This window comes from Triturus cristatus, chromosome 4_2 (assembly GCF_964204655.1).
Source record: "Triturus cristatus chromosome 4_2, aTriCri1.1, whole genome shotgun sequence".
Taxonomy (NCBI): domain Eukaryota; kingdom Metazoa; phylum Chordata; class Amphibia; order Caudata; family Salamandridae; genus Triturus; species Triturus cristatus.
This window is the reverse complement of record NC_140586.1, coordinates 924,963,252-924,981,973: the sequence shown is the minus strand read 5'-3', so window position 1 is coordinate 924,981,973 and position 18,722 is coordinate 924,963,252. Positions and strand designations below refer to the sequence as shown.

The 18,722-nt window shown below is 48.7% G+C and overlaps 1 protein-coding gene across 2 annotated transcripts in view; it reads right to left on the bottom strand.

Moving 5' to 3' along the window:
• LOC146835421 (complement factor B-like) overlaps positions 1 to 18,722 on the bottom strand; it is a 687,940-nt gene that overhangs the window by 68,647 nt on the left and 600,571 nt on the right. For both annotated transcript variants that reach the window (XM_085602982.1, XM_085602983.1), the window contains one exon: positions 1,250 to 1,421. In XM_085602982.1, coding sequence (XP_085459108.1) covers positions 1,250 to 1,421 — 172 coding nt within the window. The remainder of the gene's footprint in view (positions 1 to 1,249; positions 1,422 to 18,722) is intronic.

The window sequence follows — 18,722 nt, the reverse complement described above, 5'->3', positions numbered from 1 at the left end:
GAAACAGTACAAACCAGGATCAATGAAATGAACTTTGACAGCTTTGAATGCAAAGTAACTTGGATTCAACATGAACATCAACTCACTTACAAAGAACACATTGCCCAAAAAATATAAAACGGCTAGGTACCAGCTTTCTCTTCTAAAGAAAAGGTTGAACCGTTTCTTCCAGAAAGCAACTAGAGAACTGCTGTTTAAGCAATCGCTCTTGCATCTGTTTAATGACAGCGCCCTATTCCATGGCCTCTCAGACCCTACACTGGCACCCTTTAAGGGCATCCTACACGTCGCAGTATGTCTTATCCAGGACCTGAAGAAATATGAACACATCACCCCCATCCTGATGGAACGCCGCTGACCCCCCCTTGCTCTCCAGCACCACCTTTAAGACCAGCTGCATCATGTACAGAGCCAGACCTACCATCAACCCCATGTAGCTTGTAGACAAGCTCACAATCTCTGGAGGTTTTTGGCACACCCACAGCCAGGTCACCATCAGTCTGCAGACTAAAAAGTTTAAGAAAGAAAAAAATAGAAGGCAGCAGACTTTTTCTATATATGCACCCAGGATCTGGAACAACACCCCTGTATCCATCATGACAGCCCAAGCACTGCTCTATGTATTTGGTGAGGAACAATTCACCTGTAGCAGTTCTCATGCAAGGAACTCCGCCCTCTTGTTTTTATTTATTTGTGTCTGGTTGTATAGCTACTGATGAAAAACAAATCGGGTGAAACATCTTCTAGGGCTAGGTTCTCTGAACTGAAGTGAGCCCCACTCAGCTTTAAAATAAAATTCAAGGAAATATCATCTTGTAGCTCGGGTGGTACAGCTGAAACTATTTTTTCATTGATTTTAAATGTATGCAACATTTGTAAAACAAAAAAAGTTCAAGAAGAAAATTTCTTTTTCATGGAATAGATATTGAAGTTTTAAGTAAACAATTGGGGGGGTTCTGAGTTGCCGCCTGTTGCCAGTAATCATTCTGTACATTTAGGGATGTTTTCCTCATTGAGAAGCTATTACAACTTGTAACTGTTTTATTTTTTACTCTCTGATGACACCCCAGGCACATTCCCTTTCATCACAGGATAATCTGACACCTGCCTTTGACTACGCATTATGTCTCTTGCCTTTCCTGTCATACAACAAACATCTGTGTATCTCCTTCTACAGTTCAACCATCAGCACACCACTGAACCAAACAATAGTTATTCCCATTCGCCTAACTTTCTAAATTCAACTCACCTGACTTTGGAATTGAATTCTATCTTGTCTTCTTTTTCACCTGGTTTTTTGTTCTGATTACCAATTTCCACCAAAGCAATGTCATAGTCATAGAATTCTGCAATTTCCGGCTTCTTCTTGTTGATATGATAATTTGGATGGGATATGACATTTTTTACTTGATACCTCTTGCCTGTGAATGCAAATTAATCACCATATATTACAAATGAAACACACCAAAAAAATTCTGTGATGCACCACATGACACACCTCTAATCCAATTCCAGTGAAAAATAAGCTTATCTGAAGCTAGTCAGAAGATACAAACATCTAAGTCAAGCTGAAAAGAAATGGTTTTCTTATTGATGAATATATGATTGTAATAACCCTAGGAAAAAGTCTCATATATTGTGGTGAGAATTAAGGAATACAGGGGCTAGCTTGAGGACTTGAGGACTTGAAACCTCCCGATTATTTCTGTGAGGCTATTCGCACATATTTTAAATAAACATAAGATTAAAAAACTCACAAATGTGTATTTGCTAAATGCTCCTGAAGAATACAGAGATTACACAAGACCAACAGAAAGCGAGATATCATGGGCCAACATTGTTTTTGGGGCTGGTCTACCAGACAGCTAAGATGTCTGTTGCACCTGTCAGCTTACCAAAATTTTACAGTGGGCTTAACTCAACATAATGTTGAAAGACTTGCAGATCTCTGTACCATGAACAGTCTCTGATAGGCGATAGTGTATTTACACACAAAGAATACACAAGACAACATGGGTCTCACCAGACCATTCAACAGAGAATCAGATCGACCATGTCTGCATTGCCAAGACATTCCGGAGGTCCCTGCTGGATGTGAGAATGATGACAGGATTGGGCATGGCGTCAGACAATTACCTTTTTGTGGCCAGGTTAAAGCTGCAGAAAGCATGGATGTAAACGCCAAACCAACACCAATCGCTGGTGGTATATCGATACCACCACCCTCCTCAAAGATGCCCAGAAACTGAGTGAATGCTCAGTCACCCTCCGTAACACATTTCAAGTCCTTTAAGAATTAGAGGATGACAGAGAACCAATAGAAAATCAGTAGGAGAAGATCACAGAAACTGTGACCAGCCAGGTGGTAATGAATCCCAAGAATAACCAATATAAGGAATGGATCTCCACGAGACCCTCCAGAAAATCCAAGAGAGAAAGAAAAAGCGAGCTGCAGTCAACACCAGCCGAACAAGAGCAGAATTTGTGAAAGCTCAAGGCGAATACACCAAAACCAACAAGGAAGCAAAGAAAAGGTTAAGAGCAGAGAAGAGAAGATTCATCGATAGTCTTGCCACAGAAGTCCAGGAAGCAGAAAGCCAAGAAAAATTGACAGAACTCTACGACGTAACAAGAGAATTCTCCAGCAGATACAGCAAGCCAGAAAGACCTGTTGAAGATAAAGCTGGGTAGACAATCATGGGTAACGGAGGCCAAAATTGAAGATGGGTAACGCACTTTAAAGAACTACTGAACCAGCCCATTCCGCAGTCTCCACCAGACATACTGCCAGCTGACAAGGACTTGCCAATCGACTGCAGCAGACCAACCAAAGAAGAAATACAACAAACCATCAAACATGTGTGGAATGGGAAGGGAGCAGAACCTTTCAACATTCCTGCAGAGGCACTGAAGGCACAGACTAAAAATCAGTAAACATTCTCTACCCCATGTTTGAAAGGATCTGGGTAGAGGAAAACTAAGATCAGTCTTTTTAACACCAATGTAAAATGGGTCCTTCTGTATGGAGCAGAAACTCCAGGAGGACTACAGAAGCCACCAACAACAAAGTCCAAACCTTCATCAACACCTATCTGAGCAAAATCCTCCTTATTCACTGCCCAACACTGTAGGAGAGTAGGATCTGCACTTGTGTTGCACCCACTTTTTTTCTGATGTATACACTGGTTTCTGGCTATAGTCTGGCTTGGTCCCTGCTAATCAGGGCCCCAGTCTAACTGATCTCTCTAAACAACTTGGTGTGCATATTAGATGCACTAGTGATTGGATACTGTGGTACCTTATGAGCCCCTAGTATATGGTACCTTAGGTACCTAGGGCATTGGTACTTCACAGGCCTACCAGGGGCTGCAGCATGTATTATGCCACCCCTGGGAAGCACTCACAATCTGACACCACAGGCCTGCTACTGCAGCCTGTGTGAGGTAGTGTTAGCACTCCTCACAGAGGTATAGGTTCCTATATCTCACCATACACACACATATAAACCTATCAGTCACCCCAATGGTAGGCCCTATCAATCCCAAGGGCAGGGTTATGTTATGTTATGTTAATTTATTTCTTCTATAGCGCTCGGCTACTCCAAGGAGCATCCCGGCGCTTTGATGAAGAATATCGGCAGACAAAACGAGACATAACAACTAAAAAAGCAGACAGAAGAGAAGGATCAAGTTTAGTTAATAAAAAAATGTATTTAGTAAAAAGCCACGTTTTAAGCTCTTTTCTAAAAGCTAGGAGACTGGGAGCCTGTCTAAGAGAAAGTGGTAGTTCATTCCACTCCTTCGGGGCAAGGTAGCGGAACGATCGACCTCCCATCCTTGCACGCCTGATAACCGGGACTGTCATTTTGGATAGAAAAGATGATCTCAAAGACCTGCTAGGTACATATCGGGAGAGACGTTTCCTTAAGTACTTAGGGCCAGATCCTTGTAAAGCTTTGAAGGCAAAAATCAGGCACTTAAAAAGAATTCTTTTAGCGATCGGTAGCCAGTGTAAAGAATTCAGTGAAGCCGTGGCACCTGCTCTTCTCGGGAGCCCGTAAATAGCACGGGCAGCCGAGTTCTGTACCACTTGCAAACGGGTCAAAAGATATTTTGGTAGACCCAAGAGAAGGGCGTTTGCGTAGTCCAGTCGAGATCCGATCAAGGCCTGAACAATAATCTTCCTATGCTGGAAAGATACTAGAGGAAGAAACTTCCTCAGCATCCGTAAAATGCCAAAGCATTTACCTGAGAGGCACAAAACATGTGGCCCAAAGGACAATTCACTGTCCACAATAACTCCCAAATTTTTAGCCTTAAGAGACACATTGTCAGGTGGAAACAGATCTTGTGGCCGCCAAGCTTTCCAATCTGGTTCACAGGTGCAACCAAAAAAGAGCAGCTCCGACTTATCGGAATTGCACTTTAATCCATTACACCTGAACCACTCAAAAACCGCACCAAGGCAATCCCTGATCTGTACGCCGTCGAATAACCCGCCCCTATCACAAGTGAACAGGAGCTGGGTGTCATCGGCGTAAGATACGATCTGGGCGCCAAAAGACTCCGCGACTACCGCCAGGGGGGCCATAAAGATGTTAAATAGCATAGGGCTAAGGATGGAACCCTGCGGTACCCCTACCTCTAGTGGAGCCATATCAGCGGAGAAAGGAGGTGCCCAGATCGTTTGCCGGCGGCCGGCCAGAAAAGATTTAAGCCAATTCCACACCGTTCCCCGAATGCCGCTCTCCCAGAGTCTTACAAGCAGGCGATCATGAGGGACGGTGTCGAAGGCCGCCGACAAATCTAACATTACCAACATGGCCCTTCCTCCGGAATCGAGAACTTCCCTGATGGCATCCGTGACCTCGAGAAGAGCCGACTCCGTGCTGAAATTTGCACGGAACCCAGATTGCGTATCATGCAACAGGTCGTTTCCTTCGATGAAATTGGAAATCGTCCGATGTGCAAATTTCTCGGCCACTTTCGCCAGGGCAGGGAGAAGGGAAATAGGCCTATAGTTGGCATGCATGAGGGGGTCCAAGGAAGGCTTCTTGATCAATGGCAGGATCAGAGCATGTTTCCATGCCTGCGGGACCACTCCCGTTGACAGCGAAGAATTCAGAAGGGGGTTCAGCAAGGCATTTAAAGCGGGTGCCACCTTCCCCAGATATTTAGCCGGGCACGGATCAAGTGGAGAACCCGATTTCAAGCTTGACAAAAGCTCAAGAGAAGTGTCAAGGCATAGATGTGGAAATTGTAAGAGAGAAGGGCCTAGACCCTCCCTACATGAAGGGGGGGATGAGGGACCCACGACCAACTGAGAGCTAGGGTGGAAAAGAGAGGCTTGAATGGTTGTGATTTTACTGGTAAAGAAAGTTGCAAGCTGTTTTATCCATACTTCTGAATGAGTATGAGATGATGTACAGATAGCTGGAGAGGTGAATTCCAGAACAACTTTAAAAATTTCTTTACAGCCATTTTCAGCCTCATCAATGCGACGCTCAAGATAGGCCTTTTTTTCCTTCCAGATTGACTGGTGGTAGGCTTTAGTTATTACTCGAAGTTTCAATTTCTCAGTCATATCATAGGTCCGTCTCCAAACTCTCTCAGCCCTTTTACAACCCTGCCGCTGCTCCCTTAACTGGGGAGTGAACCATGGGGCCGACGCTCTGCGTTCGCCTGATTTAAGCTTTTTTTCGGGGATTAAGGCCTGAAATCTGGCTGTCAGCCAATTCTAAAAGAGACTGAGATTCTCTTCCAAATTGCCCAAAAGAGGACATGGAACGGTGGTAAGGGCCTCAGATACCATATCCACCGAAAGCAGATGGAAAGGGCGTGAAGTTCGCGTGGACTCCATTGATTCTCTCACCCGAGTAAGAGCAGTGGCAGGCACAAAAAAGGAGATCAAAAAATGATCAGACCATAATACTGGTTGTATAGACGTTATCATAATAGATTTTGTTGAGAAAATCTGGTCAAGAGTATGGCCTTTGTTGTGCGTCGGTTTCTGCAGAAACGGAGACAATCCTAATGGAACTGTGATATCACTAAGTTTCATTGCATCGAGGTCCACTGTATTATCCATGTGAACATTGAGATCCCCAAGAAGAATACAATGCTCAGATCTGAGACAAGGGACTGAGAGAGCTACTTGTAGTTCATCAAAGAACGGCCCTGCAAGTCCCGGGGCTCTATACAGGAGAATCCCGGTACAAGCCTGGAGGGGGGAGAGCTGAAGGGTGAAACCCAAGGCTTCACATCTCTGAATATTCTCTACCGGGAAGGTTGAGCAGGGAATGTTTTTATTTACCACAAGAGCTACACCTCCCCCTCTGCCTGATATTCTATCCCTCCTAAAGATGTTATATTCCGGAGGGATGGCGTTGGCTAAATCAGGTGCAGAGCAGTCACTCAGCCAGGTCTCAGTAAGAAATAAGCATGATATATTGGAATTCTGTAATAAATTCCAGATATCAAGGGTGCTTGGTTTACTATGTGAGGGGGTGCTTCTGCCTGAGCAGGACCCCTCTGCAGCTGGCAGAGTCTATTCTCTGCTGCTGTTTGTGGATGCGGTTAAACCATATAATCTTAAGTGCATTATAACCTCGTGGTAAATGCTAACTTTGGAATGACTGCATCAAAACATGTCGTGTTTGGTGTCAAACAACTTGGAATCCTACCCCCACACCAGTAACTGGTGTGGGAGTAGGATCCCACCCTTCTAGAGGGGACGACATGTTCACACTGTACTAGCCGGTAGAAATCGTCTAAGGCCCTGGCATCATAAAATGGATGCCACCAACACAGACACCGGGCTGCCCTCCTGCTGCTGACCGAAACTTGCAGTGGAGGGAGCCCAACAAAAGGTTTCCTGGCACGAAACTGGACAAAGGGAAGTGGGTGTAACCACCCACTACCCTGACCCTCCTAGAGGAGTGGCCCTAGAGCTAGTCCCTCCCATCTTTTCACTATAAGATACCAAAGCTTGCCAATGCAACTTAGATTACACCTGGACGACGCTCTACGAAGAAGAATCCTGGCCCTTCAACGTTCTACTATTTCTAGAAGACCGAAGGATCTCCCTTGGAGTCAAGGAGTGACTCCCCTGCTTGGCAGGCACCAAAACTACTGAACTACGGTTGCAAACTTTACCGCTCCCGCCGGAGCCCGAAGTCCCTGCGTCCCCGGAATTCCTGACCTCTCGTTGGCCCTTTTGAGTCCCCAGCGAAGATGTGGCATATGGACCCCACGAGTGACGAGGAACAGCAATACCAGGGAACCGTGCACTGATTTAGAGTGCAAGCCCTAAACTACGTCCAACGAAGTTGTGCTTTGGACCACTTGTTGTCCAAGTCCTGAGCAGGTCTGGTACCGCATTTCAGCAGCCTACCCCGTCCCGAGTGACCGTGGGCTGTTGTTAAACTTTTCCTGCAAAGGCGTCTTCGCGGTTGCTTGCCCGTTGGCTAGCAGCCCTCCAGAAGACTTCCACATCCACTTCAAGGGCTCGCCTGGTTGCTCTGGGCCTGCCCTCACTTACCCTCGCTGGGTAAGTCCATCAGACCTCGCTGGTCTGATCCATCGACAATCTTCTATCCACACGAGACTTGCAGTTGTCAAGGTTTGTTGTCTCCAATCCGAGTGCCAACACCGCCAACAGCTGCAGACGTTGTGGGACCTCCGGAATCCAGCTGCTGGTCTTCATCGATTCCTCCTGGACCACGTGAGCAAAGAGACAAAACGATATCAGCGACCTGAAGAGACGCGACAGCTGTGGTCATCTATCCTGCTGGCCACCAGTCACTGGCAAGTGACTTTGAACTCTGTCCCCTCAATTTCTAGGTCTCCTGCAACTCCAATCCATCGTCGAATTCAAGCGGACACTTCTCTCGACGACACAAGCGGCAAGACTTCCCCGATCGCCATTGAAAACAGCATCGCGACCCGACACCAAAGGACACCTATGCACCCGGCTTCCCTGGGTGAGGTAACTCTGGCATTACGGTGCCCAAGTGTTCATTGGCTATCGAAGTACTTACCCTGTAAGTTGTTTGCTTGTTGTCCACTCCGAAGTGCCCTAGAACTGTAAATTACAAATCGCGACATTTTGCCATTGAAACCAATGAGAATCCCGCGTGTGTGTTTAGACACTGCACGCGTCTCCTGTGGGCTGATTACTTACCTGCTAACACTGCAGAAGTGAAGCCCCAGCGATTCCCAAGGCCCTAGGCCTCTTACTTTTGCAAGTCGAGTTTGTTAACCCACTATTTTAGTATATGGTCTGGTACGCCCCTAGGGCTACAGCCATATTTGTGCTTAATTGATTGAGAACTGTTGATCTTTTGAATGTTTACCTGACTCTAATCTCATAAAGAGATTAGTAGAGTATATTTAGAAATAAATACATATATATTTGATATATATACCTGTGTGGTGTCTTTTCATTTGGTAATTCAAGAGATTATAAGGTAAAACAAGCTGCTTTACATTCCTCAGAGACTTAGCCTGAAGGCTGCTCTCCACAGCTACCACTAGGATAGCTTTCTTTAAAAGGTTGTCTTTAAACCTATCTACCAAGAGTCGAATTGGACTGGTGCAAGGTGGCCACTATAACTAGTGACCAGCATATGCCAGGCCAACTTCTCACAAACACCATCAGCTAAAATGACCTATGGCAGCAGACTTTCTAACTCCATGCCCATGAAGAAATCATGAAAAGACGCTAGGGCTAGATACGTCACACCCTCTGCAAGCCTGCATCAAACGCCACCAGGCAAGCAGTGACCTGCAATGCTCAACTGAAAAGGAAAAGAAGAAAGCCAAGAAACACCTGGCACCGATGTCACTAGTAAACCCGGGCAGGCACCGAGGTCACGAGTAAACCCGGGCAGGTAACTACGCTCCGCCAGCAGAGTGTACGTTGTTTTGCCAACTCAGTATTCCGTGGCAAATGCGGAGATCAGATAAAACTACGACTCCGTGGCGGAGCGTAGTTAGCCAGGCCCTCCACCCTCCTAAAATAATTGGAAGCATGCTATGGTGGTACCATTGCTAAAGAAACCCTCCCTAGACCCTGCTCTTCAAGAAAATTTGAGACCTATTTCCTTGCTCCCCTACATCGCTAAAATCGCGGAGAAACATTGAAATAGCCAACTGTCTATGTTTTTGGAAGAAAGACGGATTCTCCATGAAACCCAGTCTGGCTTTAGGCCGCTTCATAGTACAGAGTCGGCCCTGCTGCTAGCTTCGGAGGCCTTGAAAACCGCAGTCGATGAGGGAAGAACAACTGCACTGATCCTCTTGGATCTGAGTGCTTCGCTTGACACAGTCTCCCACGCCCTTCCACTGGAACGGCTAGGGGAGGCCGGGGTCGGTGGCTGTATATGGGAGTGGATTGAACACTTTCTGCAGAACAGATCTTTGCAGGTCCTTCAACATCCTTTTAAACCTAAAGTTTGTCCTCTGTTACAAGGGGTACCACAGGCTTCGGCTCTTAGCCCTACTCTATTTAATATTTACATGCGCCCCCTAGCAGATATTGTGTTTAGAGACATAGGGTGAAACTGGTGTCATATCCCGATGACACTCAGTTCATTGTTACCCTGGAGCAAAAGTGTGGAAATTTAGCTTGTAACTGAACATTATCTGCGCCATCTTGCCTCTCCCCAGCGCCATGCACAGCGAACGCACGGTCGCCATTTTAGGCACCCCACTCTCTCCCCCGCTCATTGTCGGTCGCCAGCGCGTTCCCCTGGCGCTGCAAGCATCCCCCGCGCGCCGGCCACCCCCGCTCTCTCATACACGGGCCATAAACCCTCTCCTTCTGCGCGACCCTGCCATGGAACCACATCCCACGCCTGACCGACATCCCATACATGGTCATGCATCTCTTTTGATAACCCCCTTCCTCTGCGCCCCATTGTCCGAATCGATCCCAGGCCATCACCTAGCCCTGCGGATGCAGTTTATTGCCCCTACTGTAAGGGAAACACTCCACATCAAAGGGATTACAGTAGATCAAAGCCCCTACCCCCTGAGACCCGGCCGGTCGCACACACCCCCGGGAATTGGCGGAATGTCCAGCTGTGTGATAGCCATCTCCTACTGTAGATGGGGTGGGGACTTCCACTGTAGATATGTGTGGGAACGAGCTCGAAGTGGGGATTCCGAGGATGTTCTTTCATGTTCCAAGACAATCTCAAGAATGTGCCATGTACGATAACCCTGCAATAAAGTCATAAACCTGTGTATAAGAGGCCAGGCCTCAGAGATGCAGTTAGAGCACCTCGTGACGATACCTTGCTGTCTGATCTGATGTGTTCTGCTCCGACGGAATAAAACTTTTGTTTCCTGCCTTCCAGTCTCCCGCGCCTGCCTCTTTATTGGTTTAACATCGAATGGTATAAGAGGCGATTACCGCCGGGCAATACTTGAAGGGTTATCGACTGAAATTGCCGCTACCATTTAACAATTGGCGTCCCAAGCGTGGGGCCCATCAGCGACACGTGGATCCAGCGGGAGAGGTCCTGACGACAGAGTGAACGACTGCAACGATCGGGAGAGCTCCTGCCCGATAGACCCTCGTCTGGCAGCCGATCATCCGAACTTCACTGGTTCCGAGCAGACCTCTCTTGAGTGATCTACGGTCCTGACTGAGAACCATCAGGAGTGCCGCGGCAAATACGGAGAGTAGAGGACGATCGGGCGCTGGAGGCGGAAGACGAGAAACTGTCCACGCGGTCCGGGTAAGGTCGTGAAACACGACAAATTGCGAAATAATTGATTGATTGTTTGAAATACTAGTATTGCTCATTGATTGTTCTCTTTGAGATATTCGCTGTCTACAAACGGGGAGGAGTAGAAATACTCTCTCTCTCTCCCTTTGCAGATAGTGAAGGGTAGGTAACGCAGACTTTTGTCCCCGTTGTAACCCGTCGTGCCTATCTTTATCTCCCCACTGATTGATTGTCCGAACATTGATTGTTTTGAAGAATAGTGCTCTTTGAGATATTCTCTGTTTGCAAATAACGTAGAATAGAAATATTCTGTCTAGTCTTTGCAAATAGTGAAGGGTAGGTAACGCAGACTTTTGTCCCCGTTGTAACCCGTCGTGCCTATCTTTATCTCCCCATTGATTGATTGATTGATTGTCCGAACACTAGTTGTTCGATATTGGTTCTTTGGAGGTATTCTCTGCTTACAAATAACGAGGAATAGAGATATTCTGTCTAGTCTTTGCAAGCAGTGAAAATATAGGTAGTGCTGACTTTTGTCCCCGTTGAAACCCGTCATGCCTATCTTCTCCCCACTGATTGGTAGTTGGTTCTGCCCGGACCGCTTATTAGAGGTGAACCATCCGGCTCCACTGGAAGGCACCCCTAATAAGGACATGTTCACTAAATATGGACTAGTCGCCGTAGCTTATAGCAAGCTATGGCATAAATATACAAGGAAGGACCCCGAGAGTCAGTGGCCACTGATGGGATCCTTCGACGACCATAAGATAGAAATGCTAGAAATAGCTCTGCGTAGCAATAAGGCGACGCCTACTATGCTTGACAGTATCGGCATGTGGCGCAAAGAAGCAACAGAACGAAAAAAGAGGGAAGAAGTAAAAGCAGAAAAGGAATTACGAAAGGCAGCTCACCTTGCCGCTAGAAAGTTAGAAGAAGAAATAAAGGAGAGAAGGGAAACTAAACTAAGACAGGAGCCCGAAACATCAGGCCAGTACGCTGTTAGGACCCCCTCTGTGCTCTACCCTGAGTTGTCCTCCAAGCAACGAACGAATGATGAATTACTATTAGGTCCCCCGATCATTTACATGCCCCCTCCATACGCACCCTCCCAATCGGTAGTGCAACACCCACAACCCCCAAACACGAGCGAAAGCAGTACAGGGGCCTCGGTCCTCACGGCCTCCGCGCCGGCCGAGCCTCTTGTACTGAACACAACGTCGGCAATAACGTTGGATGACCCTGAGATGAGAAAGAAAGAGTCCACCAGAATGAATCGACTAACGAAGGATGAACGAACAGGAATCGACAAGATAGTAAAGACACTGGTGGAGCGTAAGGAAAGTGAGGAGTATATAACAGACGTGTATAACTCGTATGCCGACAGCCGCAGACGACACTTTGTCGTACGACTTTGTTATCACACTCTGAATACATATGAGGATAGGTACCACGATAAAGGCCCCGAAGGCTTAGCGGCCCTATATAGGAGGGTAGACATTGGGGAAGAAGGAGAGGGCGATGTGACGAACCTCTTCACTCGTACACTCGAGGTCTATCGACACCTTAGAGAACACAGGCAGACCACCAAAGCAGAAACCCCCATAGCGACTAAGCCCCAGGAAGGAAGGACTGATACCATGATGCCCATCAAAGAGGCCGCCCCCTACTGGGTCCCCCCACGAGGTCAGGGAACACATGACGACATCAACCACCAAGATGCGAAGGGAAGGGTTGTATATAATTGGGTCTACCAGCCATGGGACCGACAAGATATTTTGACCTTTAGAAAAACTCTACCCGACTTAAGAAAGAACCCGACTGCCTTCTACACCGAACTGGGTACAGCCTTAGGTTCAACAATAATGACTTTAGCAGATATCGACTTGTTCTTCGGGCTGTGTCTGCCGGCTGATGTGTGGAAGCAAATCCGGAAAGTTGACCACGCTGAGCCGTTTGGATATACCTGGGTACAACTCGATACCATAGATAAACAGCGAGAACCGGGACAGAAACCCCCGAAAGCCATATTGGAGCTCCCAGACAAGATTGTACAGAAGTTGAAGACTCTAATCCCAGAAAGAAAGGTAGACTGGTCGATAGTGACGGCTTGTCGCCAGAAACCCCAGGAGGATGTGTCTGAATACTTCTCCCGATTCGAGACTGTGTTTTCCGATTATAGTGGCCAGGACATGACCACTGCAACCGGACATCACCTCTTTGTCCAGAATTATGTGAAAGGTCTGTCACAAGAAGTCTCCCAGAAGCTACAGACCAGCGAGAGTAGTTGGGCAGCCTCCAAACCCGCAGCAATCCTCCAGATGGCCCAATACTACGAAAACCAAAAGAATGAGAACGATAGGGCGTCAGAGAGGAAGAAAAAGGAACTGAAGGAGAGGGTAATGATAGCACAGTTGCAAGGGGTGACCATAGGAAGGGAACCCCCGAAAGGGAATTACCAACCAACCGCCCCTAGAAAGCTACCCCCTAGAGACCATACACCTGCACCCTACAACGGACGGAGAGACTTAGATGGGAACCAATGTGCGTTCTGTAGAGGGTTCGGACACTGGAAATCCCAGTGCCCGGTCCTTCTGGAATTGAACAAAAATAGGGACCCCAGAGACACAGCATATGACCCCAGAAATAGAGGACAGGGACGAGGGTACACGAACGACGCCATCAACGACAGGCCAGGCAGACCAAACATCTTTGATCGCCCCCGACAAAACCAGTGTCAGCAGTCCGACTACGAAAGCACCCATGACTTCGCATAGGACCGCCAGGGGCAAGGGAGGGATCCAGTCGAACTCCGTGTTGACCAGCAAGGTCCTTACGTCACCGCTAAGGTCTTGGGCACAAAATCTCCATTCCTGGTAGATACTGGGGCGACACGTAGTGCGTTATCTAAACGACTGATTCCTAGGGCACCCTTGTCTGGCTCACACGTAACCTCAATAGGCTTCGATGGAACGCCCTCCACTAACCCCTTATCAGCACCAATCTCCTTTGACTTAGAAGATAACGCCACTGACACGACCTTTCTGCTCTCCTCCAACACCCCCGATGCTATTATGGGACTTGATTTGCTAAAACATTTTCGAGCTACCATCAGATGCTCCCCAGACGGAGTTCGAGTCATCCTGCACGATAACCCAGATCTGTTCAGACCCTGTCACACACGGCGTATGCTCACTATAACCGATGCTGACCTGTCCCTACTCGACACATTACCTTCACATCTATGGGCTAAAACCGACTCAGATGTAGGGTGCATGGTGATCGACCCAGTACACATAACCGTCCGACCGGACGCAGTGCTCCCAAAGCTTCCACAGTATCGGATATCGCCCGAAGGCGAGAAGGCATTGGTGGAAATCATCGAGTCCCTAGTCGATGCAGGAGTGGTAGAAGAAGTAGTCAGTAATGTTTGCAACAGCCCTATCCTACCCATTGTAAAGAAGCAAGGCGAGGGAGATGAGAAAGCATACCGCTTCATTGTTGACTTACGAGAAGTTAACAAAGTAGTCATACCTCAGTACCCCGTGGTCTCAGACATCACCACCATCCTCACCCTGATTCCATCCACTGCCACCACCTTTACCGTTATTGATCTCAAGAACGCATTATTTTCCATCCCCATCCACCCAGACAGCCGCTACCTGTTCGGCTTCACTTTAAAAGCCCGTTCGTACAGATTCTGTAGGGCACCCCAAGGCTACACTGAGAGTCCCAGCATTTATAGCCAAGCCCTCAAGAGGCAACTAGATGCAGTCCAACTACCCGATGGAGTGGTGTTAATACAGTACGTCGATGACATTCTTTTGGCGGCCGACACCACTCCACTTGCCGTCACAGCCACCATTCACCTCCTCCACTTCCTCGCGGAGAACGGTCACAAGGTCTCCAGGAAGAAATTGCAATTCTGCCAACCACAAGTAACATATCTAGGCCACCTACTATCCAAAGACGGGAGAAAACTTACCCCTGACCGAATTCAGACCATCCTAGAAACCCCTGTTCCCAAAACTCAGACGCAAGTGCGGTCCCTAGTAGGCCTCACCTCCTTTTGTCGACAATGGTTGCCAAACTTCAGTCTTATCGTAAAACCTCTGCTTTCCCTGCTGGCTAAAGATGTCCCCTTCCCCCTCCCCTGGACACCCGAATGCCAATCCTCCTTCAAAGAATTACGAGACGCCCTCTGCTCGGCCCCAGTCCTAGGAACCCCAGACTACACTAAACCTTTCTCCCTCTACACCCACGAAAGGGAGGGATGTGCGCTGTCTGTCCTAACCCAGTCCATAGGCCCTAAACAACGCCCTTGTGCCTACTTCTCTGCCACTCTTGACCCTGTAGCCAGAGCTTTGCCCGCCTGCCTTCGAGCAGTAGCCGCCGCTGCTGTCTCCATCCGACAAAGTGAGGGGATCGTGCTCTCGAACCCCCTCACAGTATTGGTACCCCATGCGGTTGACACCCTCCTGAACCAAACCAAGACTCAACACCTGACTAGCGCACGACTGACTGGTTACGAACTGACTCTGCTCGCACCCCACATCACATTGAAACGATGCACCACTCTGAATCCAGCTACTCTACTACCTCTCCCTGACGCTGACCCCAATGCGTCCCCTATACATGACTGCGTGACCCTCACCGACGAACAGACCAAGTGTAGGGCTGACCTCCGGGATACTGCCTTCCCGGACCCTGACGGAGAACTGTGGGTGGATGGCTCATGCATCAAGCTCCCCGATGGCACCACCTCAGCTGCCTATGCAGTCACCACAGCCCGAACAGTTGTTGAGACAGCCCGCATCACACAGCGATCCGCACAGGCGGCGGAACTAATTGCTCTCACACGAGCCTGCATCCTGGCAGCAGGGACAACCGCGAACATTTACACAGACAGTCAGTACGCCTTCGGGGTAGTTCACCACTTTGGGCTCTTATGGAAAGAGAGGGGATTCTTGACTTCTCATGGCACACCCATCCTGCATGGAGATCTAGTCTCTGCCCTGACCGAAGCAGTCCTCCTCCCCACACGGCTGGCTGTGATCAAATGCCAGGCACATAAGAAGGTGACAGACATTATAGGACAGGGAAATGCACTAGCTGACATTACTGCCCGAACCACAGCCGAGAATAGGTCCACGACCCATATGTACGTGACCAGGTCACAAACTGGGAAATGGAAGGATGCTAGGGAAACGATTAGGGATATCCAACTAGCCAGCACACCACACAAATTAACTGAATGGGCCCGGGTGGGATTGAAGGACGATGACGGTTGCTGGCGAACTAAAGACTCGAACAAATGGTTGCTACCCGACTCATACTTGATCCCCATGCTGACCATGGCACACTCCCCCGCACACATAGGGTCTGCCCCCATGATCGAACTCATCTCCAAAGTCTGGCACAACGACAAAATCCCAGACTCAGCCAAACGTCTGGTCCAACAATGCCTGGTATGCCTCCAACACAACCCTGGGAAAGGAACTGCTGTACCCCGGGGAGGGTTTGGGGTTCCCAATCACCCCTTTGAAGTCCTACAAATGGACTATGTCCAGTTAGAAAGGTGCCAGGGTTTGAAGTACATACTTGTCGTTGTGTGTGCCTTCAGCAAGTGGGTGGAAGCCTACCCAACCCACGATAACACCGCTATGACTACCGCAAAAGTACTACTGAAAGAATTCTTCCCCGATACGGCCTTTGTCGAATTTTGTGGAGCGACAACGGCCCCCACTTTGTAGCCGAGGTTATCCAACTCATCTTAAAGGGGCTGGGTGTAAAACAAAAATTCCATGCGGTCTTCCATCCCCAATCTGCCGGCTTGGTTGAGCGACATAATGCCACATTGAAGCTTAAGATAGCAAAAATAGTTGCAACCACAGGACTGAAATGGCCAGACGCCCTCCCGCTAGCATTGCTATCAATGCGTTCCACCCCCACTAAACACCACTTGACACCCTACGAGGTCGTTTTCGGGCGGCCCATGAACCTTTGGACTGCACCAAAGCCAACATCCATCCACGACGTCCCGGACATCCTCATGTCTGACTATTTGTATAACCTAACTAAAACGTTGTCTGTTATCCATCAGCAGGTGCTGCACGCCATTCCCGATGTTTCCAGGGGCCCCGGACACGACATCCAACCCGGTGACTTCGTCTTAGTGCGTAACTTCCAGCGCACCAAGAGTCTGGAGCCCCGGTGGACAGGCCCCCTGCAAGTCCTGATCACCACCCGAACAGCTCTTCGAGTGGAGGGGAAACGTAATTGGCTGCATGCACACCACTGCAAGAAGGTATCACCGACCCTGACGACCACGGACAACATCACCGCCCAAGAAGAACTTCTGGACAAAGACCGACCATCCCTGCGCCACTGCCCAGATACAGAAACACTTGAGTTAGTGAGATATCCCGATCCCACCGTGCCATCCAAGGAAGGGTATAACTTGCGACGAAAGGAGAGAACTTCGGCTAAGCAGACCACAAACTAAGTGGAAATCTCAGAGCGGTAGCCTAGCCACCTCAAAGGCCACCAGGAGAGAAACTAAACAAAGTCTGTGGTTCTGCCCGCTACCGAGTTCCTTGAAGGTGATGGAAGCGCCCGACATGAAGATGATGGAAGCAACCGGACGTCCGAAGATCCACTACAAAAACCCAAAGACTGACAGAATGCACAGCTCAAAGACTATTACACTTTTCATTACCCTTCTCTTTTGCCTTCTCCTCATGGTCACCTTCTGGATCATGGAGGAGAGCACACCCGCTCATAAGACATTGCTGACCACCGCTCAACCTATCACCATGAAAGAACACCATCTGATCTCACTTTCACCCCAACTCCGAGAAAGACGTAAGGAGTTCTGGAATAACTCTTTTGTGCAGTTGCTCCACCAACATAATCTTGCCACCAATGCCACTAATTGCTGGATCTGTGGATTGCTACCACATGCCACTGGACACTCTATCCCTTTCATCCCTTCACCTTTTTCTGTCCATGGTTCCTGCCTCGCCTGGCTAATACTCCTGCAGGAAAGCTACAAGGACAATGTCACTTCCGGCAGAACTATGTCACACTTCTACCATGGGTTCTGGCTGAACAAAACTGGAAGAACTTCTGCCCCCTTCTGTCCTCTGAGATCAAACACTTCCTTTCACATGGACATCCCTGCCAAAGAACGAGTTGAAATGCAAGTGTTCAACAACCCAGCCAGACCCACCTTCTCTTACCTCCGGAAACGGACGGCCGCCACCCTAACAGTGGCCCTATCCATCATCAACATCACTGGATTTGTGTGCCTCGAAGGCCTGGGGGCGCAGCTGGTGGGCCACAGCTCCTGCCTCATCACCCGAACATTGGACTCAGTTGATCCACCCTCCTTTGTTGCCTCCCCGAATATGTACTTCGTCTGTGGTACTAAGGCCTACACCTGGCTTCCGAAAGGTTGGGGAGGCACCTGCTACATCGCCTTTGTCCTTCCTCCGACATATGTGGCTCCAGCAAACCATCACCGACAGAAACGTGCCAAAGACATTGTGCAAGCCGACTCCACCGGAGCACAGTTCATGGACGCAGTAAAAGGTCTTGTTCCACTCTGGGGTCCAATGGCAAACAGCCGTGCCATCCGCCACTTAACCCAGGCAGTCGAAACGGCGATGAACATTACGGCCGGCATCCTCGCCAACAACACCGCCGAGCTCCAGGCCGTCCGCCTAGTGGCTCTTCAGAACCGCCTCGTTCTAGATGTGGTTCTGGCTGATCGTGGAGGAGCATGCCGCATCATTGGGTCCAGCTGTTGTACCTACGTACCGGATAACTCACCCTCAGTCTACAAAGCAATTGAACACCTCCACAGACTTTCCACAGAGGTTCATCAGGAGCAAGAAGAATGGTCACTGGGGAGTTGGTTTTGGGACACTATTAGAAGTTGGGGATGGAGGCTGTTTTCATTTATCCTAATACCAATTGTGATACTATG